The 27,843-nt window shown below is 50.2% G+C and overlaps 1 protein-coding gene across 2 annotated transcripts; it reads left to right on the top strand.

Annotated features, from left to right (window-relative positions):
• The first annotated feature begins 229 nt into the window (after positions 1-229).
• On the top strand, positions 230-27,834 carry Rangap1 (Ran GTPase activating protein 1). 2 transcript variants are annotated; one of them, XM_047551182.1, is made up of 16 exons: positions 236-501; positions 3,829-3,978; positions 9,317-9,444; positions 12,425-12,484; positions 14,257-14,436; positions 18,105-18,239; positions 19,250-19,408; positions 20,422-20,535; positions 20,857-20,956; positions 21,040-21,124; positions 22,210-22,402; positions 23,023-23,142; positions 24,553-24,655; positions 26,125-26,213; positions 26,539-26,660; positions 26,902-27,834. In XM_047551182.1, exons 2-16 carry the CDS (start codon positions 3,867-3,869, stop codon positions 26,969-26,971), a joined length of 1,770 nt encoding a protein of 589 aa, XP_047407138.1. In that variant the 5' UTR covers positions 236-501; positions 3,829-3,866; the 3' UTR covers positions 26,972-27,834. The 2 variants fall into 2 exon arrangements, with proteins under 2 accessions (XP_047407139.1, XP_047407138.1); XM_047551183.1 differs by lacking the exon at positions 23,023-23,142 and having other exon boundaries at positions 230-501.
• Positions 27,835-27,843: the final 9 nt, after the last annotated feature.

Genomic DNA, 27,843 nt, shown 5'->3' with positions numbered 1-27,843 from the left:
GAATCGTAGTCTGTGGGCGCTCCGACTGAGTACCGATCTGCTTTCTCGACCAGAAAGACCCAGAAGGCGAGGGCGGCAAAGAGGCGGGCGGCACGCCCGGGCGCGGTGCACCATGGGACTGGGAGTTCGCGGCGCGCGCCGAGCCGCGCCCTGCGGCGCCCGCGCGGGAGGACAGGACTTCCCTACCCGGTGGGCTGCGCGCGCGGGGCCGGGGGAGGCCAGCCCGGGCTCGAACAAATCAAATCGAAGGAAAGAAACTGCCGGCTTTCAAAATCCTCCTCCTCCGCCATCATCCGCCGCCGTGCGGAGAGCAGGTGGTGTAGGAGACACGAGTGACGAGAAGTCGCGGGAGCGCGGGCCAGCAGGCGGCCAGGCGTCTGGACCACTGGACCCGGGGGCGGTGAGCCGGCCGGACCCGACCCGGACCCTAAATCGGTCCCCACCGCTCCGGACGGACGCGCGCGCTCGCACCGCCCCACGCGGCTGCGCCGCCTGTTTACGGTAGGGCCGGGGTCTCTTTCCTTTCCCGTCACCTTCCTGGGCTGGCGCGCCGGAGCGGCCGGGCGCCGGCGAGGCGGGTGTGCGCCGCCCGGCGCCTTCTGCACGCCCCCGACCTCCGCGGAGCCTTCTGCCGCCGAGCGCCGAGCGGACGGCGCGGGGAGGGCGGCGCTGGGCGGTGCTGGCTCTTTCACAAGTGGGGAAACTGAGGCTCGGAGCGGCTGTCTTTCTCGCCGCACCACCCGCCCGCGGCTGCCAGCACTGGCGCTCACAGGAGCGTGGGTGTCACCTGGAGGCGGTGCGAGTCCGCCGGCGATGCCGGGTGGGGTCCGCCGCCCCTGTCATGTTCCGCCTGCCCTCGCGCATCGCTCCCCCGCCACCTCCTCCCGGCCGGCCCACGCCCGCTGGGGGCCTGCGGGCGCCGCTGCCCGGGATCCTCGTGAGTCACAGCCGACGCTCTGCAGGATGGATGTGCACCTAAGGACGCCTTTCACGCGGCAACCGAGAGGGGAGAGGACGTTTCTGTATTAACCGTTTGTCTTTACTCTTCTGCTTGCCCTCTGCTGACCTTCGGCAAATCAGTATCTATATATGGTTTCTCAGTCTTTAAAGTGGATGGGGGGATAGCGTGTGTGTGTGTGTGTGTGTGTGTGTGTGTGTGTGTGTGTTTTCTCCTGGGATGAGCTTCTGATCCCCGTCCAGCAAAGTTCTATGTCCTTATTCCACCTGGATATCCCCCCCCACACACACCATTTTACTAGCCTAAGATTGTCCCATCTCACATTTGCAGATGGTGGTTGACTTTTAGGTTATTATTATTATTATTATTATTTTTACATTTCATCCGGTTATTTGTGCACCTTCTAAATGCCAGGCCTCTGCAGATCGTGATTCTGTCAAAACATAAGTCAGAGCATGTTTCTTCTCTGCTAGAAAACCTCCAGTGACTCTTATAACTCAAAGTGAAAACCACATTTCTGAAAATGGCCTTTATAACTTGAATTTCTTCTTAATTCTCTGTTCTCATCTCCTGTGTCCATTCTCCCTCCTTTTCTCTGCTCCAGCCCCTCTGGCCTCCTTGAGTTCCTCCTTTCGCCTCTTCCCCGCATTAGCCTGTACGAATTCTATTCTTTTCAGGGGAATGGTCTTTCCTCAGGTGTTTGTATCAAGGTTCAGACCTTGATATCCTTCAGGTCTTAAGTAGTTCTTTCCTCAAGTCCTTCTCTAATTATTGTGTTTTAAATTCTAACTCAGGAAAAAAAATTATTCCGTTTCCTCTTTGTTTTAATCATACATACTATGTTGTGTAAAACATGTTCAAGAAGGCCGGATTTTTGTTTTATTTACTGCTGTACTCCTCATACCTCGAACAATGTTGAGTACACAGTAGTACTCATTATAGTAAATTTTTGTCCAATGAATACTAGATGCATTACCCAGAATAATAATTCATGTTTATAAGGAGAAAGCTCTGGGTGCCAGGGAGGGCCTATCTGAGCCCAGGGGAAGCCTGAAGGGCATAGAAGAATGAGGGGCTATCATAACTAGATCTGAGGGCTGAGGATGTGGCTCAGTGCCACATATAGCACTTGCCTAGTATGTACAGGTCCTGGATTCCATCTCCAGCTTGAAAACAGTAACAGCAACTGTGTCTAATGGTGAGGAAATGGGGGAAGATGCTTTCTAGCCTACAACTCCTAGTTTTTTACTCTTATTTGGTCTTGGATGACCTGCCATTTCCTCTTTGTTGTCTATTCTGCCAGTCTGCTGAGCTCGACTGGAAGAAACAACTGTCTCTGGTGTAATATTATGGAATATATATATATATATATATATATATATATACACACACACACACACACACACACACACACATATGTCTTTGTCCAGCTTCCTGGCATACAACTCCTAAAATCCTGAAGTGATGTGACTTTTTGTATGCTAATGACTTTTTGTGGGTTGGCTGTGGCTAGTGACCCCTAGTAGCTTCCAGCTGGTCACTGGAAAGACCCAGGCAGTATCAGAGGATTGAGACTTTACTCCCACACCCCAACTTCTGATGAGGGGAGTGGGGCTGAAGGTTAAGTTGATCATCATTGGACAGTGATTTAACCAATTATGTCTATGTGATGTCACTTCCATAAAACCCTAGGAGGACAGGGTTTGAAGAGCTTCTGGATTGCTGAGCATATGGAGGAGGTTTTTGAGGGTGGCAGGGCCAGAGAGGACATGGATACTCTAAGCCCCTTCTCCTATTTCTTGCCCCATAGTCAATGGGTCAAATGCACAGGAAAACCAACCTGAGGTTTACATTAGAATCAGAAGTGGGCTCAGTCTATGGGATTGAACTGTCAACCTATGAACTCTGACACTATCTCCAGGTAGACAGTGTTGAAATTAAATTAGAGGACACCCAGTGCTGTCTGCTAGAGACCCCACACATCTGATACCAGAGATTGAGTTTTTTTTTAATATACTGGCCTATTGTGATGATAACCCTTATGATGTAGAGACCTCTGGTCTCCTAGGAATCCATGAGGGGCCACCATGGCTTGCCCAGTATCCTGGCCAGGGTTAATACCATACTTCCAGTGGGCTTAGCCCTGTGCCCCACTCCCAGAGTCATGCCAGGGTGGGCCACGGGGCAGTCCCTGGGATGGATGACCTGGATCCCTTAGCCATCTTTGTCCTGTTTGATGAATGGGGCCTTCAAACAGAGAGTCACCAAGATGAACAGGCGGGTGTGTGCTTGGAGTAGCTTCTTTGAAGCCATTGATCTGGGACTTAACTGCCATTCACCTGAAGGCCCAGGAAATGGGCAGTTCACATGGTTTTCCCAGCGTCCCTACTAGGGCAGCTTGGCAGAGGAGGACTTGAAGCAAGTTAATTCTTCAGAGGCTAAACATGATCTTTTTGCTTTCTTGCTACCTCCTCCACCTTTCTAGAATGATTCCTTTATTAATGCTGTTTTCATTTCTCCCAGTGGTTTAGCTCTTGGGTTCTCTATGGCAGGGGCAAAGGGGTCCAGTCCCTAAGATGACTGTTGTCCTACCCTGAGACTCTCCCCTGCAACCAGGGACCTCAGGAGAGTCCTTTCTTTTTTCAGTACCAGAGAATGAAACCAGGGGCGCTTAACCACATCCCCCGCCGTCTTTTTTTTTTTTTTTTTTTAATTTATTTAGAAATGGTCTCCCTGAGTTGCTTAGGGCCTTGCTAAGTTGCTGAGACTGACTTTGAGCTCATGATCCTCCTGTCTCAGCCTACAGAGCTGCTGGGATTATTGGTGTGCACCACAAGACTCCTTTCTTAATGCAACTTCTGCCTCCTCAGTTTGCAGATCTCCAGGGGAGCCCACCATTGTGGCCAGCATGGCCTCTGAAGACATTGCCAAGCTGGCAGAGACCCTGGCCAAAACCCAGGTGGCGGGGGGACAGCTGAGTTTCAAGGGCAAGAGCCTCAAACTGAACACAGCGGAAGATGGTGAGTGCAATGTACACTTACTGGTTGTCAGGCTCTTTGAACTATATCTTTTCCATTATTTGTCTTGGTAGCTCTGAGTGACTATTGTTGGGCCTACTTTAACAGTGAGACTCACAGATCATTTGTCCAGGGCTGGGGGTGTAGCTTAGTGGTAGATAATTTGCCTAATATGTGCAACACCTGGGTTCAATACCCAGCACTTTAAAAAAAAAAAAAAAAAAACTTTTCCTATGAGTTCACATAGACGTCCCTGCTGGTCTGTTTGTTAGCAATGGGCAATCTTGTGTTCACTGTTTCCTTATCTTAGGAGGGCAGAGGTAAAGAGAGGAACAATTAGGCCCAGCATATAGCTTCTGATTTCTGACTTCAGCTCTGGTACTCTTCTGACCCCTACTTTCATTCACTCCCATGACCCTAGGCAAGTTAGAGTATATCTGCTGCCTTTCTCAGAGCCGAGGCCCTGGTGGATTGCATTAAAAAACTATCTTCCTGTGGCAGTGATGCAGACCTGTAATCACAGCGACTTGGAGGCTGATAATAGGAAGATTCCAAGTTCCAGGTCAGCCTGGGCAACTTAGCAAGACTATCTCAAAATAAATGTAAAGGGTTGGAGGTATAGTTTAGCAGTTGCCTTGTGTATGTGAGTTCCTTCAAATCTTCATTATCAAAATGTGTGTGTGTGTGTGTGCTGCCAGGTGCTCCTGAGAGAGAGATGGAGATGGAGGCTCCATTGTGTGAACCAGGATGCAGCTTTGTGTTTCCATCCCCGACCAAGGCTTGGCTGGCACTTAGGATATCTGGAAGTGAAGACAGCTGCAGCATTGGTAGTAGTTGTTTTGCAGGGAGGGGAGAGTTTGTGTGTGTTTTTTTTTTTTTGGCCAGCGATTGAACCCAAGGGTATTTAACCACTGAGCAACATTGCTGTCACTTTTTTACTTTTTTATATTTTATTTTGAGATAAGGTCTCACTTAGTTACTTAGGGCCTCATTTAATTGCTGAGGCTGGCTTTGAACTCTTGATCCTCCTGCCTCTACCTCCCGAGCCTCTGGGATCACAGGCGTGTACCACCACACCTGGCTTCCCATTCTTTTTATTTATTTTTTTGGTGGTACTGGAGATTGAACCTAGGGGCACTTACCCACTGAGCCACATCCCTGCCCCTTTTCTATTTTTTATTTTGGGACAGGGTCTTGCTAAGTTGCTTAGATAAATTGCTGAGGCTGGCTTTGAATTTGTGCTCTTCCTGTCCTAGCCTCTAGAGCTGCTGGGATTATAGGTGTGTAGGTGTGTGCCACTGGCTACCTTTTTTTTTTTTTTTTTGGTACTGGGGATTGAGCCCAAGATCATTTACCACTAAGCAATATCTCCAATTCTCTAACCCTTTTCATTTTTTATTTTGAGACAGAGTCTCACTGTGTTGCTTAGGACCTCAGTAAATTTCTGAGGCCGTCCTTGAACCTGAGATCTTTATACTTCAACACCTGAGCCACTGAAATTACAGGTGTGTGCCACCATGCCCTGCTTGCACCTCACAGTACTATTGAGGCCTCCTGGGGTTCAGGCTCAACCAGAGAAACTGGTTTGTACTTGCCAGAGAAACTGGTTTGAACTTGCCTGGTGTCAAGGTGTGCAGGCAACCTTACTTCCTCCTCTGGGCCAGAACTGAGAGTCCTTGGGTTGTTGGGAACATGGCGATGCACATTCCGTTCAGCTCCATAGTGCTTCAGGATTCACAGAGCTTCTTCCTGTTCTTTCATCTCTTTTAGATCCTTGCATAATCCTTATGGAAAGTAGGTGACAATGTTGATATTTTATAAATAAGGAAGAGTATGGAGATATAGGTAACTTGACCAAGGTCATTCATCTGGTAAATATAGAGCCAGGATTTTAACAGAGGTCTCACTGAATCCTTGTTCCTATGCTTCTGAGTAGACATTCTGCTTAGTTCAGTAAACATGGATTTGCTATTAATTGTCATTTATCGAAGAGTGTCAGGCAGAGTATTAAATTTCGTACAAATTGTATCTCAGTTTATCTTCACAAAATTTCTTTCTTTCTTTCGTTTTTTTTTTTTTTTTTTTTCCGGTCCTGGGGATTGAACCAGGGTCTTATGCGAGGCAAACACTCTACCGATTGAGCTATATTCCCAGCCCCACAAAATTTCTTGACAGGGTTGAGGCAGTAGCTTGGTGGTAGAGTGGTTACCTAGCTTGTGCAAAGTCCTGGATTTGATCCCCAACCCCACCCACCCAGAAACAATCCTTTGAGATAGGCTTTATCCCCATTTTGCCGGTCTGTACGTGGTATCTCCCATCTTGTGGTCATAGGGATGCCCAGTTTACAGTCCCAGCCTGTAAGGACTCCTGGAGTAGGAATGTGGTATTCACACAACAATTTGTTCATATTTTGAGAGACATAAACAAAAGACCCAAGGAAGTCAGGCAGGAGAGGGTCACTTTGAGCTTATCCATGGATAATGTGGCGTTTAAATTGTTCTTGAAAGATGATTTGAAGGAGAAAGGGCACTGTAGGCAAGGAGAACACAGGAGTAGGCTCAGGAGCTGAGACCTGGAGGGTGGGTGGGCTGGGGAGAAAGGAAATCCAAATCCCATAGGGGACCTGGGTAGAAGCCCTTGTATGCTGTGCTGAGGAGCCTGGAGGCCTCAGTGTGAGCCAGGAATGGGGCTCTGTATTGGCCAGAAGTGAACCAGGGTCAAAGGAGGCTTTGGTGCTGGTGATTAGAACAAGGCCCTTTTCTCTCCCCAGTAAATTATTTAAGGACTTTGTGCTCTACATGGCAGAGTAACCAGCATCCCAAACTTGTTACTCTTGAGTATTAGAGGTTGTAAAGAGAAGCCTTTTCAGAAGGCCTCATGATGACTGGTTACTCAGGGATAAGTGGGGCCCAGCCCTAACCTGTTATGTGAGGAATGGTGTTTTTCAATTACTGTAAAATCAGGGGAGGGGCAAGTGCACCTGTGACCCCACCCCTCCTGACCCTGCTCTCTCATTCTGGTGCATTTCCTTCCAAACTTGGTCTGTGTCCATGACTTTCCCCAGGGCTGAACTTGTGGAGAGCACAGTACCCGTGTCCATGCACTGACATCATGCACACAGTGTGTTAGTTCTTTCCTTGGGGTCCTGGCATCTCTGTCCCCATGCTTTTAAGGACCGTGTGAACATTATCCTGAGCACTCATTCTGTCTCACTGACCTGGCCATTCCCTAGACAGCAATTGGGGCTCCCTTTTGGAGTGAGGCTTCCAAAGAGCAGAGAGGTCACCCCAGCCCTTACACTGGGAACCAGCTGGAGAGGAGACCTAGGCCACAGGGCCCTTGGAGGTAGAGTTCCAGAGTGGTTACTTAGGAAAATAGGGTGGGTGGGTTTTAAGGGACTTCTGTGGGAGCTGCATGAAAGCCATGGTTGGGCTCAGAAGCAAGGGTTAGGAGAGGAGCACATAGGTTCTGTTTGGAAACCAGTCTGAAACTTGGCTTTGCCGTTTTTCTCTCCTTCCCGGGCAGTCATTCCTTGAAATCTCAGCTTCCCTTTCTAGAAAGTAGGAGAAATGAGAAATGGAAAATAAATGCCAGTCACCATTTTCTGCTTGTTTGATTAGTGGGCATTTCTTTATGATCTGTCTCAGTTTACTCAGTTGTAAATTAAGTGGAATGGTAACTACCTTATTAGATGTGCTAGGGGATTCTGAGGCACATAGATGTGTTACATACTTGATTTGGGGGGGGACATAGTAGTGAGCACTAGCAGAGGGAATCCCATTCCCCACAGAGGTCAATCTAGTGATGGAGGTGGTATTAATAGTCACCATATGGTGGTCAAGTAACCATTAAAACAGATGTAAAACTGTAGTAAGCTGCACCTGAGATTCCGGAACTGTGTTGTTTTTTGTTTTTTTGTAGTGCTGGGGATCGAACCCAGGGCCTTGTGCATGCAAGGCATGCACTCTACCGTCTGAGCTATCTCCCCAGCCCCCGGGACTGTGGAGTAGGGATTTGACCTGACTGGGGAGGTTAGGCCAGTATTTCTGAGGAAAGGATGCTGTAGTAGAAGGGGGGGGGGAGTAGAGAGAAATATATGAAGAGGCCTGCTTGCAAAACTTCTTGGGGAGTCCCTTGCAGGTTGCAAGTTGCAACCATTCTTAAGATCCTTCTGTGACCTTCATAACAAGGCCAACTTCAAATTTTTTTTCTCATACACATCTGTCTCTTTCTTACCACATCATCCTACAGTCCTGCACCAGACAGACAAGATTTTGTTTCATGTAACTTGCATGGTTTTGTTCAGATTATAAAATTAATACTTAGAATACAGGGACATTGAAAGGAAATGGGAAAGTCCTTATCACATAACCCAGGTATAGAGCTGTTGTAATTTGGGTGCATTTTTGTTTCATTCTAGTGCTTTTTTTTAAGCAGTGCAGGGACATGATGGCAAGCAAGCACTCTACCACTGAACTGCACTCCCAGCCATTTGAACCTTTGGTTTCTATGCTTCTGGACCTTATTTTTTTTATATCTGGAGAGGGGTATTATGTGTGTTTGTGTGTGAATACATATGATATTTTAGATGAGTACTCATCAGACTATACACTATTAGATAACCTAATTTTTCACTTAATACTATAACATGAATATTTTCCAAGTAAAAAAATAACCTGTGTCACTGTTCATAATGGCATTATTGTAACTATAACTCAGTGCAGTGAATCAACCTGTCCTCTATTTTTTCATTTTTTGTACTGGGAATTGAACCCCAGGGTGCTTTACCAGTGAGCTGCATTCCCTTTTGTTTTGAGATAGGGTCTTGCTAAGTTGTGAGACTGGCCTCAAAATTGTGATACTCCAGCTTTAGCTTCTGAACTGCTGGGATGACAGGCGTGTACCACTGCACCTGGCAGCTAATCCTCCTTTGATACACATTTAGGTGATTTAGAATTTTTCATCATAATAATACAGCTAGTCATTTGTGCCTTGGGGCATGCTGACCCTCTGAGTTGGGTGTGTGTCCATTTGACCTGGTCTTCTCCCCATAATACCCACTTGTCAGAATCATCCTTGTAAGCTGCTACTTGTTCTTTCCCTTGATGTTTCACCTTTTATACATACCTTGTTTTAGCAGTCATTACAGAGGAATTATTTGAGTAGCTGTGCCCCCTGCTGCTTTGAGCCTGTCTGATTCTCCTCTGTACACCAGGATTCAGCACATGGTAGGGGCACCATAACCCTTGGAGTATGTGAGTGATAGGTGTTCTGAACTCTCTCCTACCACAGCTATTTGTGATTCCAAAAACCTAAAGTACTGTTCTTTGTTCCTGAGCAGCTAAAGACGTGATTAAAGAAATTGAAGATTTCGATGGCTTGGAGGCTCTGCGCTTAGAGGGCAACACGGTGGGTGTGGAAGCAGCCAAGGTCATTGCCAAGGCCTTAGAGAAGAAGTCAGAGTTGAAGGTGAGATTTGCAGGGCAAGCTGACCTGGGCTGGTTGAAAACAAGCTTCTGCTCACACCACCACAAACCCCTGTGTCCAGATCCTCCCAGGCCCCTGCCACTGACACCCACACGTGTCTCTTCCTCTGGCCACCCCAGGTCACACAACACTGACTGGTTCCACTTTCTGCAGTGAGCATATCCTCAGATGGCATTAGAAGTGCAGGAGGTTTATTGGGGTGATACCTGAGAAAGAAAAACTGTAGAGAGCCTTCCACTTACAATGCAGATCTGACAGCCTTGGGGAAGGAAGGGTATAGAGTTAGCCAGCACACGCCTGAGATTGTTCTGAAAACCCCAACCCGCTGGAAACTGCAGAGCACAGGTTGTACATTTGAAATAGTCTTGTGATAGGCAGAGATGGCCAGGCCTCTGAGCTGCAGTGCTGCAGTCAGCTGGTTAGGTGCTGGAACCAGAGGCTGCAGTTATTGCTCCCACTGCTGAGTCAGGTTCTTTCTTTCTTTCTTTCTTTCTTTTTTTTTTTTTTTTTTAATTTCATAGTACTGGGGACTGAACCCAGGGCCTTATGCATATGAGGCAAGCACCCCACCAACTGAGCTATATCCCCAGCCCCCAGGTTCTTTCTTGAAGGTTAAATCTAGGCAGTGCCCCTTCCTTGGCCAACACGTAAGGCAATTCAGTCTTTTAACCCAGTGTTCCTCAAATGGGTTCCACTGAATACCAGTCTGACAACATGCTCTTTGAGAAAAGTGGAGGTATTAGCATTCAAAATGTCAGGGATGTTGAGCTAGGTGTGGTGGTGCATACCTATAATCCCAGCTACTTGGGAGGCTGACATAAGAGGATTGCAAATTTGAGACCAGCCTCTGCTACTTAGTGATGCTGTGTCTCAAAATAAAAAGGGCTTGGGATGTAGCTCTGTGGTAGATTGCTCCTGGATTCATTCCCTGGTACTGGGGGTTGGGGGAGGGGTGTATTTCACTGTGCCCAGTCTTGTGTACCCATTTATAAGTCAAGGGAACTGAGACTCAGAGGGGTTGAATCAGTGCAGGACTGTAATGCCAGTACATTGCAGTATTCTGCAAGCCTGCTTACAACAGAGCTCTTAAAGTTTGTTTCCTTAGGAAGATCATAGTCAGCCAAGCCTGTGATGTTTCTGCTTTTCTGCCCTCAGCCTTTACAAAAGAAGTCAGCTTGCCCCATGACCCGTGAAGAACAGGAATGGAGGACCTGTGGACCTGGAGGCTGCAGGCCACAGTAGGAGCTGAACCTAGTGTCCGTGGGCCTGGGTTCAGACACCAGCACCACCCTCCTATTCACGCTACACTGAACTTGGTTCTTCCTCCTTCTTTAGGTCATCCTGAGAACCTGGCTAGCAGGAATGCAAAGTGCATTTCTTAGCTAGTGCAGACCCAGCTGGTCTCTAGCCTGCCTCTGTGGAAGAAGAAGCCCTAAGGCAGGGGCAGGATGGGGCTGCCCTTGATAGCCTTCAGAGCCTGCTGCTAATGCAAGATATGATGTTATCTGCCCTGTGAGGTCTTGACAGTTGACAAAAGTGCAACCCAGGGTCACACAGATAGAAGTAGGCTAAGATCAAGTTCATGTGAACCCAAGCTCATAACTGTGTTCCTATTCCCTTGAAGATCATCAAGGCTTAAAGCCTTATTCAGAGAGAATTTCAGGGTGCAGGGCAAGGAGTGACCTAGAGTCAGCTGAGTAGGGATTGGAATCCAGGTCCTGTGCTCCATGCTAACCCTTCAGCTCATCAGACTTGGATTTGGGGAGCTTCGGGGTGAGATACCAGTGTCTAAACTGTGGCACTCAGTCTGTAGCCACCTATTCCTGGTCCTAAGGACCCCAATACAGGTGTAACTCAGCAGACCTCCTATAGAGTATATAGCTGAGGTCCCTGTTTCGTGAATGATTGGCTTATTGGAAAATAAGAGAATTTTTTTATGAAAACTAAATTCCAAGTTGGGTGTGGTAGCACACACCTGTAATCTCAGCTACTCAGGAGGCAGAAGCAGGAGGATCCCAAATTCAAAGACAACCTGGGTAACTTGGTGAGAGCTTGTCTCAAAATAAAAAATGAAATAACATGACATGACGTAAATGAAATGAAATAACTGGGGATGTAGTATGCGCTGAGCCCTGGGTTTCATCCCCAGCACTGCAAAACAAAAGTAAAAGAACTTCCCGAGTATGTGAATTTGGGCTTGGTTTATGTAAGATCTGGAGCTTCAGGTGCGAGTGACTTTCCCAGTATTACGTCAGTCCTAGTTTTGGCCTGGAAAAGACAGGGGTTGCCAGGGTTTTATTTTGGGAGTGGACACAGCAACCAGAATTGGGGAATAGGACTGTCAAAATCAAGCTGTGTGGCCTTCATCTTTTTCTAACATTTACTTGATAATTTTTTACTAAATTTGCTAAGTTTTAAGTAATTTCACACCAAACATCATTTTTATAAATGGAAAACCAGCATGCCTTACGATAAAGGAAATGAAATAGTGTAATGACAGTTTGACACTGTTGTCACCTAAAGACTCTGAGCCTGAGCCCTGTCTGCCTTTGTTAAAAAGGCAAGAAATAGAGGGTGGGCAAGACTCACCAGTCCCAAATGAATGTGGTCTTCTGGAGGTGATTAGTAGGGTTGAAAAGACACTTGAAAAAGAACTTCTTTGGTGCTGAGTCCTGTATCATTTCATGTTCCTCAGTCACTCAGGATCATGTCGTGTGTCCAGGCAAGAGGTTGGACAGATTAGAAATGTTCTTGACTCTTCTGTCTTCTCTTGGCCTGAGGACAGGCCTCCAGTTCCACCAGGTCAACGAGAACTGGTTTAGCTTTTTCCTGGCAAAACCCAAATTAAGACATCTTGTAGTACTCAGGTGTCCCAAGGGCACAGGGTGAAGTTCTGCCTGTGGACTTTACTTCAGGCTGCCTCTGGGAGTTCCAGCTAACTCTTACCTTCTTTCCTGCACAGCGATGCCACTGGAGTGACATGTTCACAGGGAGGCTGAGGTCCGAGATCCCTCCGGCCCTGGTAAGGAATAAACTACCATCTCCCCAGGCCATTCCCAACCTTTTTGTCATACCTGTTTTTTCTGGAGACTAAGATAAGCCCTACGAACAACTAGGCCACTAAAATGGAAGCCATCCAGCGTCTGCCCTATGTCCTAACAGGAAGGGCAGAGATGAGAACAGGTGATACAGGGGACAGAGCCAATAGGAGAATTCATATTAGAGGAAGAAGAACTAAGAACAGGTGTTCCTGGGGTTCCTCCCCTCACTGGACTTATCTCCTGCCTGACCATCCTTTCTTGGCATCACTTCCCTGCCACCTGGGGTCCTGCTCCCTCCTGACCTCAGTCTGCACACAGCCTGTTATGGTTGCTCCGTCTTTCTCTAGCCCCTCCCTTTCTCCATACCACTGCTTTTGGTTCTTGTCATGGGTGGCTTCCCTCTGCCTCCTGTTCCTGGTGCTCACATTGACTAGGGTCATGTTCCCAGACTCCGAGTGTGCACGTGTGCATGCGTGTGTGTGTGTGTGTGTAAGGAGCATTACACAACAGAAGACTTGTCTGGGCATCTGGGAGGGGCCTGTCCTAGTACAGGGCTGGTCTGTGCAGGCCCTCAAGGCACAGGTGTTGGGGGCAGTGGCTAGCATGCTCACCTTGGTCTTCTGGCCAGCACTGCCATCCAGAGCAGCCTGTCCACCACCTTCCCTTTTACAGGGACTTTCACTGTGCCAGTTGATTTTCTATAATTTTAGCATTTACGTAGTTAAGCATGAAGAGATAGTTTTATCTCCACGTTCCCAATGAGGCCAGTGAATCTTTAGGTGAGGGTTAAGAGAACTTGGGGCCAGGGAATGACAGCTGCAGGGAGGAGGAGTGGACGGCCATGGCCACCTGAGGGTGGAGGTCAGCTGGGGCTCAACGCTAGGCCTTCTGAGGGCAAGGTCGTCAGAGAATCCTGCTTTGTTGCGTGGCAGGAGGACAGTAGAAACTTCCTTGGCTACCATGCTTGTGGTTTGGGTGAGGGCAGACTGTCCCCTCCCACATTCCTGCCACCCTGAGCCATCTGCCCAGTTCCATTTCTGTCAGCGTTTCCCCTCTGACCATTTCTTCTGAGGGGTGGGGAGGCTGTAGTTACCCCCAGCCTGGCAGGTCTCAGGAGAACTCAGCATCTTCCTGCCAAGTCTGGTTTATGCCACCTCCATTTGCCCAGACACTCCAAGAAATCCCACAGGCATTTGTGGGACCTCTCTGCCTCCTTCTGCACATCTGGGGAGCCCCCAGCTTCAACAGGGTCTCCTCCCTCTGGGTGTGCACTGGGCTTTTCCCCCTCTGGGCTTGCTGCCACACTGGCTGCCACTTCCATTACCTGTGTCTCTGCCTCATACTCCCAGGTGGGCACACAGCCTGCAACCTCCTCCTGCCGTCTCCTCTGGTTTGGGTGATGTGTTTTCTCTATCCTGCAGCCTCTTCTCAGACTTAGGGGCACAGTCTTCAAGGCTCTCACCTGATTGACCCTGTGCTAGCCTCCAAGCCCGCAGCCTCCTGCTCTGTGCTGTGTTGTCTCTGCTGTTTTTACTGCTGCCTGGAATCCTCTCATGTTGACTGGTTAACTTCCATTCAGACTGAGATCAGATGCCACCTCCTACTGGGAGCCTTTCCCAGACTGTCACACATACAGGTCCTGTTCGCTGGTGATCAGGAGCCTCTGCAAGGTTTCCAATGTGGGAACATACCAAGGAAAACTGTGTACCTGATGGGTGTCTGAAAGACTGACCTAAGCTTCCTCTATGCTCAGATTTCACTAGGGGAGGGACTCATCACTGCTGGGGCCCAGCTGGTAGAGCTGGATCTAAGTGACAATGCATTTGGACCCGATGGTGTGCGTGGCTTCGAGGCCCTGCTCAAGAGCCCAGCCTGCTTCACCCTGCACGAACTCAAGCTCAACAACTGTGGCATGGGCATCGGTGGCGGCAAGGTGGGTGTGATAGCCTTGTGTAGTCCCTACTGTGTCCACATCCAAGCATGTGCTCTGCCCCTGGCCCTTCTGTGGTGTCATTCTTCACTTTTCTCATCAAAGGAGGAAGGCTGCAAAGGCAGCAACCTGCAGCAGTGTCGAGGAGAGTCTGGGAGGATAGGGTTGCCAAGCAACCATCCCAAGTTCTCACGTTGGCTTGGCAACAGCATGGAGGCGGTACTGCTGCATAGCCTGCTTCGACCTGCTGGCTCTGCAGGCTCTGCAAAGTGCAGGGTTGGGGCATCCCCGCAGCTCCCATCATTCGGAACAGCTGGCAGATCCAAGGAGAGGAAGTTGCCCAGAAAGAGAGATGTGCGCTCTGGAAGCAGTCACAGCTCGTCTTTGTTCTTGGACCGAGTCTTGCTGCACCTTGGCCTGCTAGCAAGTCAGGCTGGGTGGTGTAGAAGGGAGCTTGTTTGCTTCCCAGTATACACACTGAGGAGGCCAGCCCTCCTTATTCCCTTCTTGGTCCATTTGGGCTCCTTTATTTATTACAGTTTTTTAGTTGTAGGTGGACACAATACCTTTATTTAATTTATTTATTTGTATGTGATGCTGAGGATTGAACCCAGTGCCTCACATATGCCAGGCAAGCGCTCCACCACTGAGCTACAGCCCCATCTTCTGTTTCGGTTTCTTTAGACTGAGAGCCGAGGCAGAGTCCAATGCTTACCCCCCCGCTTAGTTACATCCTGACCACAGGGAGGAAGGAGCGCGGGCATAGGAAACTAATAGGGATTGGGGGCATCTTCTATGAAATTGTGTACATGGTTCACACTGAAAGGTGGGTGGTGCTTTCCCTATTTTCCCGTGAGTGAGTAGACTTGTGCTGGAAGGAGTGGATCATGTGACTGGTGTGGGAGGGATGTGGAATTTGAACTTTGTCCACAAGGTTCCTTTCAGAGCACCAAGAGGAACTGTGCTTACGGTGCCCTAGACTGAGGAACAATGGCCATCCCCACAGAGGGGTGCCCTGTGCCCCCCATAGGAAGGAAAGGAGGGATGTTCTCTGGGCACTTAGGTGATAGGCTGTCCATGTATTTCAGATACCATTAAAATGTGCTTCCACATATAAAACAAGTATATCCCAACCTGGAGTGAGGGGTGCTGGGAGAGCCAGTAACGCTAGTCTGTCTTGTACCTTACCCTGCCATGTAGCAGTGCCAGGAGACACAGGCTCCATGAGTCTCCCTAGCTGGCAAGTAGTTGTCTGACCTTCCCATACTTGTAGTGGTTGGGATGATGTGGGGAAGCAGAGTTTTGAAAAACCCACGGCCAGGAGGCCACCTTGATAGACCAGCTTAGCTCTGGGACTTGTGCAATAGTCCTTCCTTTATCCACAGGAATACATTCTGAGACACCCAGTGGATGCAAGTAAATAAATAAATAAGAACTGGGGGTGTAGCTCAGTGGTAAAACACCCCTAGCTTCAGTCCCAGTACCAAAAAAATAAAAATAAAAATTATGCGAAGGGCTGGAAGTATGACTTGGTAGAAGAGAACTTGCTTAGCGTGTGTGAGGGTAGGGTTAGGGCCCAATCCCTGCACTGAGAAGGGAATTAAAAAGGTGAATATCAGTTCTCTTACAAAATACGTACTGTAGATCTTAGCAACCTCCATTTAAGATTTTGTTTGCTATCCTTCCGACCTCTCACTTTGCACCAGTGTGGTGATGGGCGCCTGTAATCCCAGTGGCTGAGGAGGCTGAGGCAGGAGTAATGTGAGTTCAAAGCCAGCCTCAGCAATTTAGCTAGACCTTGTCTCTAAATAAAATACAAAAAATGGCTGGGAATGTGGCTCAGTGGTTAAGCGCTCCTGGGTTCAATCCCTGGTACAAAAATAAAAAAACCTTACTTTTTCCTGAAGGGCAGTTTATAGCTTCTTTGGCATATCCAAATTGCCAGCATTGCTCCTCTTACATTTTCAAGCCAAAATTAAGTAAAATAAAGGTTATTTGAACACAAGCATTGTGATACAGTCATGGTTGATAATCAGGTGATTAACAAATGAGGTTCAAGGGCAGAGGCACCGGCCTGTGGACTGGACAAAGTGGATGCCCATGCTGGACAGGTATGAGGTTTCTTTCTACCCAGACATGTGTAATTTAAAACTTAAAGAGTCATTTATTTCTAGATTTTTTTTTCTTTTTCTTTTTTTTTTTTTTTTTTTTTTTTTTTTTTCATTTTGGGTACCAAGGATTGAACCCAGAGGGGCTTAACTAGTGAGTCACATTCCCCAGCCCTATTTTTAATTTCTGATTTTGTGATGGGATCTTGCTGCATTGCTGAGGCTGGCTTTCAGCTTGTGCTCCTCCTGCCTCAGCCTCCTGAGTTGCTGGGATTATAGGTGTGCCCCACCGTACCTGGCTTTGAATTTATTTTTTATTTTTATTTATTTATTTTGGTGGTGGTGCTGGGGATTGAACCCAGGGCTTTGTGCATGCAAGGCACTATACCAGCTGAGCTACGTCCCCAAACAGAATTTTTTATTAAATATTTCTGCACTGCAGTTGACTGTGGGTAACTGAGACTGTGAACAAGGGGGACTCCTGTAGTTCTCTGCTGCCTCCCTCACCGCTGACTTAATAAGGCTCTTGAGTCCTGGCCTTGCCATTTTGCACCTCCTGGGAGCTGCAGTCCTTCTGTCCATTCCTTTCAGGTGGTGGTATTGAGTGTGGCCCTGGTGCAGGAGCTGCCAGTTACGAGTGTGCCGGCCTTAGCCAAGTCACTTTCCTCTCTGAGTCTTAGCTTCCTAATTGCATGGGGCTCCCAGAAGTTGTGAAGTCTGAAGATGTGACTGCAAAAGTGCCTCGCTGAGGGCTGAGGACCCAGCAGGTGCTCTGTGGTGTTTCTCTCCGGCCTGCAACAGTTGTGAATCTTGTTACATTGACTTTGGCCTCTGGATCCCAATGAGCAATCGGCATTTTTAAATGCTTTGCCTGTTGGTATAACCATGTTAGAAGCTACCTCCTTGCTTTGCTTCACATCAAGGGACAGGGTAGGCTGGGTTTTTAGGTTTATGCCCCCTGCAGGTGACACCCTGCTGTGTCAACTTGGCCTGAGTGCAGGCCAGATGGGGTGGCTAGAGTAGGGTGCTGACAGTCAGCTCCCTCAGGCACCTTGGAGTCTGGAAGAGAAACTGCAAGGTTTGGGTTCTTGTCTAGAGTCTGCCACATGTTTAGGACCATAAGAAAGTTTCTGAGCTGGGCAGTGGCACATGCCTGTAGTCCCAGGTATTTGGGAGACTGAGGCAGGATCATCACTTGAACCAAGTAGTTCAAGACCAATTTGGGCAACATGGTGAGATGCTGTCTCAAAAAAGAAAGAAAGGCCCACCTGGTGGTGCATACCTATAATCCCAGCAATGCAGGAGGCTGAGGCGGGAAGATCACAAGCTCCCATCCTTCAGCAGGCCCCAATCTCCCTGAAGCTAAATCCCACAGTTTTGTGACAAACAAGAAAATAGTAAAGCTCATTGTAAACCGGGGTGTGCGAGCTGTGACCATTGTGCTTTAGCTGTTCTGAGCCCCCGATCCACTCCTGGCAGAGGTGTGGTACATTGAAAAGCAGTTCAGAGGCTGCTGGGAGAAGGGCCTCCTGCCATGGACTGTGTCCCTTCCCTTTCCAACAGATCCTGGCAGGGGCTCTGACCGAGTGTCACCGGAAATCCAGTGCCCAGGGCAAGCCACTGGCTCTGAAGGTCTTTGTGGCTGGCAGAAACCGTCTGGAGAATGATGGAGCCACTGCCTTGGCAGAAGCTTTTGGGGTGAGTTATTCCATCCTGTTCGACCAGGCTTGAAGGTAGACTAGGTAGCAGACCTACCATCCTGGGTGTCAATCCCAGGGCAGATCCTCAGCTTCAATACCTGGGGCAAGTCATTTACCCTCTGTGAGCCTGTTAGCATGTCCTGTGGTGGACCAGAAATCCTGCAGTCTATGTCCAGAAAGATTCCAGTGAGTCAGCAGCAGCTCCCTTGAGTGCTGTTTGAGAAGACTGTGAGCCTTTGGATAGGGAAAGCTGTTCTACCTGAGTGCTGCCTGCTAGCTCAGCATCAGTGCCAGGGACAGTGCCACAGTGGAGAGAGCTGACCTCATCCCTCCGGGCCCCCACTCCAGGGCAGAGATGAGCACATCAGACTTGTCCCAGGACAGGGAGATGGACAGAAGCAGCCGAGGGGCTAGGATACCACGTGCAGTACTCTTGGGTACCCTTGGCCTGCCCTGTGCAGATGTAGGAAGTTCAGACTCTGTTCTCCTCTGCTCCTAGTTTAAATGTTTTCTAGAGCAAGTGGTATGCTGGCAGCATCCCTCAGTCTGTGTCTTAGAGTGGCCTGTCTGCTGAGCTGCTTAAAGAACCCTTTATTAGCCTCTGTGAGAGTGGTCACTGCAGAGTCCTGCCTCTGTCTCACTGAACCCCTGGCTACATGGTCTTCGTAGTGCAGAGGACACCAGACTAAGAAGTCTACATTCTGGTTCCAGGCTTCTCTCTTCGGAGTTATGTGACCCTGGGCTGTTGCTTGGGCAGTTGCTTAGCTTCTCTGATCCCTAGTCTTCTGTATCTGGTGGGGATCCTGATCCTATTTGGCTCTTCTTCAGGAGGTTACAGAGAAGCTCACATGCAGCCATGTCCAAAAACATGCTTTGAGATCTGTGCCCCCAAACCCACAGATGAGCCCCCACTCAGTGCCGGTGGCAGCCCCTCCCTGTGCTGCTTTTGTGCCTGACAGATGTCACTGGCACAGGCCCACCCTTCCTCTCTTACCTTTTGTCTTGCAGATCATTGGGACTCTGGAGGAGGTGCATATGCCACAGAATGGGATCAACCACCCCGGTGTCACAGCCTTGGCCCAGGCCTTTGCCATCAACCCCCTGCTGCGGGTCATCAACCTCAATGACAACACCTTTACTGAGAAGGGTGCAGTGGCCATGGCTGAGGTGAAGTGGGCATTTTGGGGCAGATTGGGCTAGTAGACGGAGTCCGACTGCTGCCTTTACTTCATGGACAGGGGCCCTCGCCTCCCCGCTTCCACAGTGTGTGTCCCACGTGCATGGCACTTGTCCAAAATAGGTCACATGTCACAAAGGGACCTTCCCTTCTTGGGCAGCTCTGAGTGTTCTTGTTTCCTAAATCTTGAGCAGCCTTCACGCCACCCCCAGCAATGGTGCATTTTTGTTCTCAGGCCACACAAGAGGGCTGGTCTGGTCCCATCTGTTTCCTCACTGATTCATTTATCAGCTACTTACTGAGGCCCTCTTCAGTGCCCTGTTTATACCAGGTACAGGCTGTGCAGGGACCCACCTTCACAGAATCCAATTCAAAGAGAAAAGTCACTGACCAGGTCTCTGCAGAGCTCTGGGTCCAGTAGCTGCTGTGGGTGTTGACAGGCGAGTGCAGGTGTCGGGGCACACAGGGTTGTGCTCAGGTTGGACTTGGGTAGGCTTCCTGGAAGAGCTTGCATTTTGGCTAAGTTTTTCAGGACAGCTGAACTTTTTCTGGACAAAGAATGGGGACTGGTCTTTCAGGCATAGGGACAAACAGAATGTGGAAAGTCCAGAGATAGGAGAGGAAGCCTTGCTTGATTGATCCTGGTTCGAAATGACTAGGATTCAGGGGTGTGGAAGGGATGAAGGAGAGGCAGCAAGACTGTGGCCTCACTAACTCCATGAGACTCTCCTGTAAGTGAAAGGGAGCCAAGGAAGGTTTTAGGCAGTGGTGCAATCTGATTAGATTTGTGTTTCAGGAAGTCTGACTGCAACATGGGGAATATGGTGGCAGAGGCTTAACCGGGGCCCTAAAGGCCAAAAAAGGGGTGACAAATTGATGTGGAAGATGTGTCCAGACAGAGAGGACGCTGCTGTGGTTGATGTGGGGTGTGACATTGCTAGGCTTGCAGCGGGCCCAGTTGAGGCCTGTATCCTCACCTCGGGCCCTTGATTTTTCCTTGTAGACTCTGAAGACCTTGCGACAGGTGGAGGTGATCAATTTTGGGGACTGCCTCGTGCGCTCCAAGGGGGCTATTGCCATCGCAGATGCCGTCCGTGGGGGCCTGCCCAAGCTGAAGGTGCCAGCCTTGCCGCCGCCAGCCTTGCTTCCAGGCTGCGTTTGCCCGTGCTGAGGAGCCCTGTACAGTAGAGTGGGGTTCTGGGCTGAAAGCAGGTGGCGGGGCCATGGCCCAGCTCCTCCATGCCTGTGATTTTGTGCAAGTCTCTTCACTTTCCTCAGACAGTTTCTTCATTAAAAAAAAATGGGAGGCAGGGAGTAGTGCACACATTCTAATGCGGTTCAAGTATATGTAGTATTTGGCACATCACTGGGCTCGTGGCATTTTATCATATTTACTTTTTGACCTGGTCCTGTCTCCATCATTTCCTCTTACTTTTAGGAACTGAACCTGTCATTCTGTGAAATCAAGAGAGAGGCTGCCCTGGCTGTCGCTGAAGCTGTGGCAGACAAGGCTGAACTGGAGAAACTGGATCTCAATGGTAGTCAGGGCAGGACGGGCTCAGCACAGCCCTGTGGGACTGGGCCTGGCACCCATCTTGACCTCCCTGTCTTCCCTGAGCAGGCAACACCCTAGGAGAAGAGGGCTGTGAGCAGCTGCAGGAGGTACTAGATGGCTTCAACATGGCCAGGGTGCTGGCGTCCCTCAGGTAGGGGACTGTGGGTGGTCTCAGAGCTATTTCTTCAATTATTTCCACTTATATTCACCCCAAAGCTGTTCCTGGAGCCTCTGTTATGTACTAGACCCAGTGCTAGACAAGAGGGAAAAAGTGAGAGGTCAAGGTTCCCTCCTTATAGAAACAAGGCAGAATGACTAAGCTATGTCCTCTGTTCAACAGAGGACACGTGGGGCTGAGCATGGCTGCCCTGCAGAGTGGCAGGTCTCCAAAGGGCTGATGTCAGAGCAGATCCTCATGTGGCAGGAGCAGCTGGGGTGGGAGGCAGGTTCCCTAGGAGGGGATGGGCTCCCTATTGTGTTAAGGGCCCAACTAGAGGGGAATATTTAGGTGTAAGAGTGAGGAGTCCATGCCCACGTGGCAGGGGGTGCTGCTGCTCCTGCTGGATCACAGTTGGTTTGTGCCCTCAGTACCCCCCTTCTGCCTCTGTCATCTCCCAGGGGAGTTTCTTTCTTTCTTCTTTCTTTTTTTCAGTTGTAGGTGGACACAATACCTTTATTTTTATGTGGTGCTGAGGATCAAACTTGGGGTCTCACACATGCTAGGCAAGCACTCTACCACTGAGCCACAACCACAGCCCCTCCCATGGGTTTTGCTCATGTGTCACTCAGTTATATATCCTCAGGCCTGGACCCAGGCTGCTGCTGGAAACCGGGGACTCAACAGTTGGCTGAACCTCTAGAGGCTCCTGGTCCAGGAGTACTGGAATGCTCTCCTTGGGGTCAGGGAAACTCCCCTATCTCCCCTTCTCCCCACCTGAAGCTTCCTGTGGTCAGTGAGAAGTGGCTGTCATTGTCCTGAGCATTTCAGCCTGGAAAGATTCTGACCAAGGCCTGTGACAGAGTTTTCTCTTCTTTGCCTCTGAGTGGGACTGAGGCTCCTTTGAGTTAGAGACAGGATCTGATTCTGTGTCCACAGCACGGGTTACAAGGATGATACTCTGCCCTGGAACTCTCCGTCATGCCTGGCTTATGTCCCTGCACTTATAGAGCCAGACCTCTGAGCCAGTGTGGGCCACTGGGCAGGGAGGATCTGCTTTAGTCAATTCTCCTCTGCAGTGATGATGAAGGTGAGGATGATGAGGATGAGGAGGAGGAGGAAGGAGAAGAGGAAGAGGAGGAAGAGGAAGAGGAAGAAGAGGAAGAGGAGGAGGAGGAAGAGGAAGAAGAGGAGGAGGAAGAGCCCGAGCAGCGAGGGCAAGGGGAGGAGTCAATCACACCATCAAGAAAAATTCTGGACCCTAACAGTGGGGTGAGTGCCTCGTCATTTGCTAGGATTGGTATAAATAGAAGCACTGATACTTTCTTTTTCTTCTCCATCAGTGGATTATTCTGGTTACTCTTAGGGACCACCCTCTGTTCTGGAGATTATGGCTAGAACGTGGCACACACTTGGTATACCTTGCTTGGCCGTGGTGGCATTGGGGCCCAGCCCATTCATTTGTGTTCTCTCATAGGTGCAAAGGACCAGAACTGTCCGCATTCCTGTTGAGTTGGGCTTCTTTCCTGGGTTCTGGAAGCAGTTAGATGGCAAGGCGCTTCTTGGGTGTCCGTGTTCTCTGGGCAGTGCTGACCCAAGCTAGACTCTAGTTCCAGGAAGGATCGCTTCAGCCTCTCTGTGCCTCTCTCTCGAGTCATGTCTGGGGCATTGCATACCTTGGTAGATACTTACTTAATAGTCCTAGGAATGTGGCTTGTTCCCTACTCCAAAGGTCTCGGGACCAGGAGCCAGCTGAGGCCAGCATCTGTGGGGGTCCCACCCTGTGAGGATCTAGACCCTTGATCAGCTAGAGTGAGGAGTGGAAGTGGACACAGCTGGGTTGAGGAATCTGGGGTTTGGAGTCTATAGACCCCCTGCCACCCTTTTCTCAGGAGCCAGCTCCTGTGCTGTCCTCCCCGCCTCCTGCAGACGTCTCTACCTTTCTGGCATTCCCCTCTCCAGAAAAGCTGCTGCGCCTTGGGCCCAAGAGTTCTCTGCTGATAGCCCAGCAGGTAAGAGCACTTCCTGATCCTCACCTGCTCGCGCTGTGCTCTGAAGTTGCCAGAGGGAAGGGAGAGGAAGGGGAGGGTGCTCTCCTCGGGTCTGGCCTGCCACTGTTTGTTTAAACATGGACACATGCATGAGTGTTCCCCTTATCTACCTCCCTTCAGGGGTAGCAGATGTCTAAGCCCCACTGGGAACATACTTGTCCTGCAGTGAGGGTGGCCTGCCACACCCCAGCGATGACTAGAGTTAGGGAGTTTTCTCAAGATTCCTGCAGCCCCACCCGTACCTTCTTTCTAAATGTTTAGTTGCTTCTAGAACAGCGCTCCCCACCTGGGAGCCTCTGTGTATGCAGTCCCCTGCCTTGGGTCAGCTGCATGGAGGACACTTGCTTTCACTGCAGCCTTCGGGAGGCTTCCACCTCCCTCCAGGACCCCACCTTGCTAGAGCCTGGCTCCAGCCTCACTGGGTTGGTTGGTGGTTCATGGTTCATTCAGGGATGGTTACCAAGCACCTGCTTCCTGCCCGGCACTGTCCTTGGACGTGATTTTATTGGTCTTCTGGTCTTGTCACCCCCACCCACCCACCTACCTCTTGCTGTGTTGCCTAGACTGGCCTCAAACTCCTGGGCTTTTTCTTTCTTTACATAATAAATGAAATCATTTGATATGACCCTTCTGTGTCCTAGCGGTGGCACTTCACGCCGTTTGCATTTCCTGTCAGTGGAACCGTTTCATGCCCTTTTATTCCAGTGTCTAGACCTGACACTTAAAAGCAATCCACAATATCTGGATTTTTTTTTTTTTTGCGGTGCTGGGGATTGAACCCAGGGCCTTGTGCTTGCGAGGCAGGCACTCTACCAACTGAGCTATCTCCCCAGCCCATATCTGGACATTTATATTTTTTCACTTTTCCCCATTGTCACTGAAAGTGAAGCAAACTTTCTTGCATGTGAATATTGTCTGCATTTGCAATGATTTCTTCAGACTAGATGACCAGAGGACTTGACTGCTGGGTCCTGAAGATGATGATTTGATTTTTTTTTAATGGTTCTGGGGATGGAGCCCAGTACCTCATGTGCTGCAAGTGTTCTGCCACTGAGCTACAGCCCCCAGCCTTTCGGTTTTTTATTTTGAGACAGCATCTCACCTAATTGCTAAGACTGGCCACAAACTTGCAGCCTTCTGAGTAACTGGGATTTTTCTAGCATATGCCACCAGACTGACTGGGGTCACAGAATGTTTGTTTATCCCTCTGTTCATTCATTCACAGCTGCGTGCCTTTTGTGGCCCCACAGAGGCTGGCATGTATTGCCAAGGCCTCTTCCAACCTGCAGCAGAACCCTGGCACATCTCCACCAGGCACCAGGACCCTGGGCTCGGGCCCCTGTGACCCACTCTTGTCTCTTGTATCTTCAGACTGACACATCTGACCCGGAGAAAGTGGTCTCTGCCTTCCTGAAGGTGTCCTCTGTGTTTAAGGACGAAGCCACAGTGAGGACAGCAGTGCAGGATGCAGTAGGTAACACAGGCTGGGTGGTTTGCTCCCCACACCTGTAGGCCCTGGATGACATTGACTCGTAGCTGCTGAAGCTCCTCTGTTCTAGCTCTGATGGAGCCCTTGACCCCATTCTTACATCAGGCTCTTGAGCAGACTGGATCCATGGGTCTGTGTTTTTTTGTTCGTTTTCGTGGTATTGAGGATAGGACCCAGGGGCACTTTACCACTGAGTTACAACTCCAGCCCTTTTTATTTTTTGAGAAAGGATCTCACTAAGGTGCTCAGACTGGCCTCCAAATTATGATCCTGTCTCAGCCTCTCAAGTCACTGGGATTACAAGTGTGTGCCACCATGCCCAGCTTGCTCTCCTGTATTTTGGAGCTGGGGAAACGGAGGCCTTTCCCAGAGCCATGTGACTGTATACAGTTAGAACTCAAGCCAGGTAGTCACATCTCCAAGGCCCTGTGGATAAGTTGTGTGAGGGAGTTGCCTTTGTCCCCACCTGGGAGCCTCTATGCACCCGCCTCCCTCTGGAGGTCCCTGCAGAGAGGACACCTGCTTTCTACCATATCATTCATGAGGCTTCCTGGAACCACCTCCCCCAACCCTCCCACCCCATTCTCAAGTCCCCTCCATTCTGTTACCTGTCACCTGTCTCCTCATTGTCATCTCTTTGATATGGACCAGATTTGGCTGGGCAGAGAGGAAGGGTCCTGCCGGTGAGGGCACAGCTCATGGCAAAGGAGAAAAAAGAATAGGAGCGTTGTGGCACTTCTTCCTGGGTTGGTACTCTGAGACAGGGGCTGCTCAGCCAAGAGCAAGGCTGGGCAGAGGCAGGGTCAGTGGGCGGCTCCAGGCCTCTTCCCCAGAGCCTGCTGTGAGTGTTGGCAGGAACAAAGGCTTGAAGCTGGTTTCCTACACAAACATCACATAGTTCCTGCTCACCCAGAGGTGGTCTTCCTCACTTAACTCTGCCCCACTATGGGAGGTAGCACACTTGAATGTGTCTCCACATCCCTTTTACAGGTAAGAGCACAAAAAAGGTTAGAACCGATTATGCCCTTCTCTGGTGCCTGTGTCCTGATCTCTCTCCCCATGTCCATCTTTTGGGGTTTTGTTGTTGTTTGTGGGGGTTTTGTATACTGAGGATTAAGCCCTAGAGTCCTTTACTGCTGAGCAATATCCCGGTCCTTTTTCTTGAGACAACAGGGACTAAGTTGCTGAGGCTGGCCTCAAATTTGGCAATCCTCCTGCCTCAGCCTCCCAAGTCACTGGGATTATAGGCATATGCTACCACACCTGGCTCCCGTGTCCACCTTTTGATAAGGCAGTTTCTTCTCTGTCCAACCATATCTAGCTCAGGTCAAAGAGATGGCAACCAGGTACCAGACTAGAGGGAACTGTGTGTGAGGGGTGCTGAATGCCCTTTGACCTGTGTCTAACCCTCTCCCATCACCTGCATCCTGTGCACTTTACTCCTGCCCCTGCAGACGCCCTCATGAAGAAGGCCTTCAGCTGCGCCTCCTTCAACTCCAACGTCTTCCTGACCAGGCTCCTCGTCCACATGGGTCTGCTCAAGGTGAGGTGGAGGAGTGGCAGGCCCCAGCATAGCCTTTACTTCAAGTCCTGGTCTGTCACTCCCCACCCTGGGGGTGCTGGGGGTTGAACCCAGGGCCTCGTGCTTGTGAGGCCAGCACTCTACCCACTGAGCTGTATCCCCAGCCCCTAGTCTGTCGTTCTTTTGGTGTCCCCGAGGCCTGGATCTGCTTAAACAGCCTTGGGCTTCATGAAGAGATATCAGCTAGGCCTCAGCCATGTGGCTGTCTCTGCAGAATCTGGGTTTGGGGATCCAGCATCTCCCAGGTGACTGTGGGACTCATCTGCCTTTCTGGGTTGCCTTGCAGAGTGAAGATAAGATCAAGGCCATTGGCAACCTGTATGGCCCCTTGATGGTGCTGAACCACATGGTGCAGCAGGACTATTTCCCCAAGGCCCTCGCACCCCTGCTTCTGGCATTCATGACCAAGTGAGTGTGGCCTTATTGACATTTTGCCTTAGCCTGTTCAGGAGGTGCCAGGTCTAGGAGTCCAGCCCAGCACCCCAGTGTGCAAAAGGCAGAGGCCAATGTCTCCCTCGCAGTCATTGTGAAAATTCAATAAATTGAGTCTGGCACAAAAATGGCCTCCCTAGCTGGGGAACCCCTGCCGGAGGCTGAGCTCCTAGGCCCTGAAATGTTTACCCCACTCACTGAATTTTCTCCCCTGCAGGCCCAACGGTGCCCTGGAATCCTGCTCCTTTGCCCGCCACAATCTACTACAGACGCTGTACAAAGTCTAGACTCAAAGCTAGCCTCTCTTCATCCCTCAGCCTGTGCCAGTGACTTGGGGGGACTTGGAGGAACCAAGCTGCAGCCTGTGCCCCCCACGGACAGGACTCTGACCAGAGGCAGGGAGGGTCTTTTCTCATGTGTCGTGTCAGTCCCGAGTATATGTGTGGTGTGTATGCTTCCTGTTGGGCTGGCCTTGTAGTGTCTCCCTGCTGGACTGATCCTGGTCCACCTTGAGGAATTGGCCCCTGGGGCAAGGGCTGCAGGCTGCTTTGCCATTAAACTCACTGCCATCTGAGGGCACTCTGCTGATCTGCCCCTCAGGCCTGGGTCCCTGGTGGCTATCCCATCTACCCAGCCTTCCTGCCCGCTCCTGGGCTGCACAAAGCCTGGGAGCTGATGTCCCTGTGCACTGCCCCATGTGTCACAGTTGGGCTGTTTCCTGCCTGGCCTGGACCTGCAGCACTGCCGTCCTCCCGTTCCTGCCTGCTGTGCTGACTGCTCAGCCAGAGACTGCCAAGGGCGGCCATGTGGTCATCGGCAGAGGGCAGGGCCCTGGCCCCATGCCACCGGGACCAGAAGAGGAGCCAGGGGCTGCCTCAGGCTGAGCTGGCTCAAGTGCCCCGTGGGGCTGGGCCGGAAGGGACACCGAGGCAGGCCCAGACTGTTCTTCAGCCCGGAGAGGGAGGGGCAGGTCCCCCTGACACCTGAGCTGCATCTTGGGGTCAAGGGAGAGATGGGGATTGGGCTGAGCAGGAGGTGCCCTGTGACCTCCCCTAGTGGCCACGTGTGCCCACCTGTGCTTCCTCCTTGTGCTCTGTGTGTCTGGGCTGTGCCTGGGAGCTTAAATAAAGTCATGTGTGGCAGCTGTAGAGATCAAGAA

Source organism: Sciurus carolinensis, chromosome 4 (assembly GCF_902686445.1).
Source record: "Sciurus carolinensis chromosome 4, mSciCar1.2, whole genome shotgun sequence".
Taxonomy (NCBI): domain Eukaryota; kingdom Metazoa; phylum Chordata; class Mammalia; order Rodentia; family Sciuridae; genus Sciurus; species Sciurus carolinensis.
Note: the sequence above shows the minus strand (reverse complement) of the source record. Positions and strands in the feature narration are given on the sequence as shown.

What these genes read in the sequence shown, in the direction of transcription:
- Rangap1 (XM_047551182.1), top strand. Translation starts at nt 3,867, where the DNA reads ATGGCCTCTGAAGACATTGCCAAGCTGGCAGAGACCCTGGCCAAAACC. An exon ending in AGAAGAAGTCAGAGTTGAAG is followed by an intron (nt 9,445 to 12,424) that starts GTGAGATTTGCA and finishes TTTCCTGCACAG; the next exon opens with CGATGCCACTGGAGTGACAT. An exon ending in CTTCTGGCATTCATGACCAA is followed by an intron (nt 26,661 to 26,901) that starts GTGAGTGTGGCC and finishes TCTCCCCTGCAG; the next exon opens with GCCCAACGGTGCCCTGGAAT.